Genomic DNA, 1,902 nt, shown 5'->3' on the forward strand with positions numbered 1-1,902 from the left:
ACACAAGATGATAGTGCTCTTTTCTTTTTCAATCAGTTCTTCCTTTTCTCGTGCAATCATTGTTGCTGGAGGAGCTGATTCACCTTTTAATGCATTCACCAAACCTTGTTGTACCAGAACACCATGCATTTTTATTTTCCATAGACCAAAATCATTTGATCCATTGAATTTTTCAATATCAAATTTTGTGGTTCCAACCATTGTTGCTCCCTTCCCCACAAACGTCGCCAATTGTTAAAACAATATTGGGATCTGCAACAAGAATTAACCAACAAAAATAGAAGACAAACAATTGAAGAAAAAACAAAAACGGAGAATGTTCTTGAACAGAACTGAAGACCAGAAAACGAAGACTATTTATCGTTCTCCTTTCTGCAATTTTGAAACCAGTTTTCTCAATTAAATTAAACAAAAATTAGAGAAAGATAGAAGAATAATAACACTCAGATCTTTATGTGTTCAGTCTCAATTGATGAGACCTACGTCACAGGCAAGCAAGCAAGATTAATCCACTATTGTTAATTGAACTTTACAAGATTAAGGCATTCTCAAGATTGATCTCCTAATATCTATCAATGTTTATGAAGCAGCAATACTAGCCTTTTCACTCAATCTTTCTTTCTCTCCATTAATCTTCTTTCTCTGAATTTCTATGAATCTCGAATTGCATATGTCTCTCTCTCAATCAGCAATTTCCACTTGCAACAACACATTACGACTGTTAATGATGATATAAACTGAATAATAATTTAATAAAATAGTATTGTGCTATTTATATACCAAATATCTATTTGCAGTTATAACAGACCTAAAATGTGAGTAACAAACTCAACTAATTTAGTGATAAACTAACAAAAGAACATATATGACAATAAAATAAATAGTGAAGTGAAAACATAAAGTGAGAACGAAGTAACTTCATCAGCCCCCCTCAAGCTAGAACTGAAGATCTCAATGAGGTTGAGCTTGGTCACAATTGAGTGAAAAGAAGATAGGTGTAAAGCTTTTGTATGAATATCAGCAAGTTGAGCAACGGACGGAACTGGAAGTCGATGAATAATGTCAGATTGGACCTTATCTCGCACAAGATGACAATCCAATTCTATGTGCTTTGTTCGCTCGTGAAAAATTGGATTTTAAGCAATTTGGATTGCTGGTCTGCTATCACAATAAATCGGGACAAGAGTATGGACAGGAATATGAAAATCCTTGAGAATGTAGAGAAGCCATTGTATTGCACAAGTTGTATGTGCAAGAGCTCAATATTCTGCATCGAAGGAAGAGCAAGAAATTACAGTTTGTTTCTTTGATTTCCAAGAAACGAGGGAAGAGCCAAGAAAAACGTTAAAACCAGTGATAGATTTTCTTGAATCAGGGCATGCTGCCCAATCATTGTCTGAAAAAGCAGAATGTTGCAAACTAGAGGAGGATGAAAAGAAAAGTCCTTTACCAGGACAACCTTTGATGTAGTGCAAGACACGGGTAGCAGCAACAAAGTGAGAATGCATTGGATATGAAACAAATTGAGTGAGTTTATTGACAGAGAAAGAAAGATTTGGCCGTGTATTAGTAAGGTAGAGAAGGCGGCCAATAATATGTCTATACAACTTTGGATCTGGATATGGATTTCCATCGTCCTTTTGAAGCTTGAGATTGGGAAGCATGGGACTAAAGGTTGGTTTGCAGTTCAGCACGCCCATTTAATTCAAGAGATCCAACGCATATTTTCTTTGATATAGAGATAGACCTTTGGAAGATTGTGCAAGTTCTAGGTCAAGAATAAATTTGAGGGAGCCAAGGTCCTTAATTTTGAATGGAGAATGAAGAAAACTTTTAACATGATTGATTTCCTTGAAATCATCACCGATGAGAACAATGTCATCTACATAGACCAAAATAAAT

General features: G+C 35.3%; 1 protein-coding gene across 1 annotated transcript; it reads right to left on the bottom strand.

Annotated features, from left to right (window-relative positions):
- Positions 1–1,259: 1,259 nt before the first annotated feature.
- On the bottom strand, positions 1,260–1,700 carry LOC113787716 (uncharacterized mitochondrial protein AtMg00240-like). Its single transcript, XM_027336834.1, has one exon. The coding sequence runs from the start codon at positions 1,698–1,700 to the stop codon at positions 1,260–1,262; it is 441 nt and encodes a 146-aa protein (XP_027192635.1).
- Between the last annotated feature and the right edge of the window lie 202 nt (positions 1,701–1,902).

This window comes from Cicer arietinum, chromosome 1, assembly GCF_000331145.2.
Source record: "Cicer arietinum cultivar CDC Frontier isolate Library 1 chromosome 1, Cicar.CDCFrontier_v2.0, whole genome shotgun sequence".
NCBI classification, from domain to species: domain Eukaryota; kingdom Viridiplantae; phylum Streptophyta; class Magnoliopsida; order Fabales; family Fabaceae; genus Cicer; species Cicer arietinum.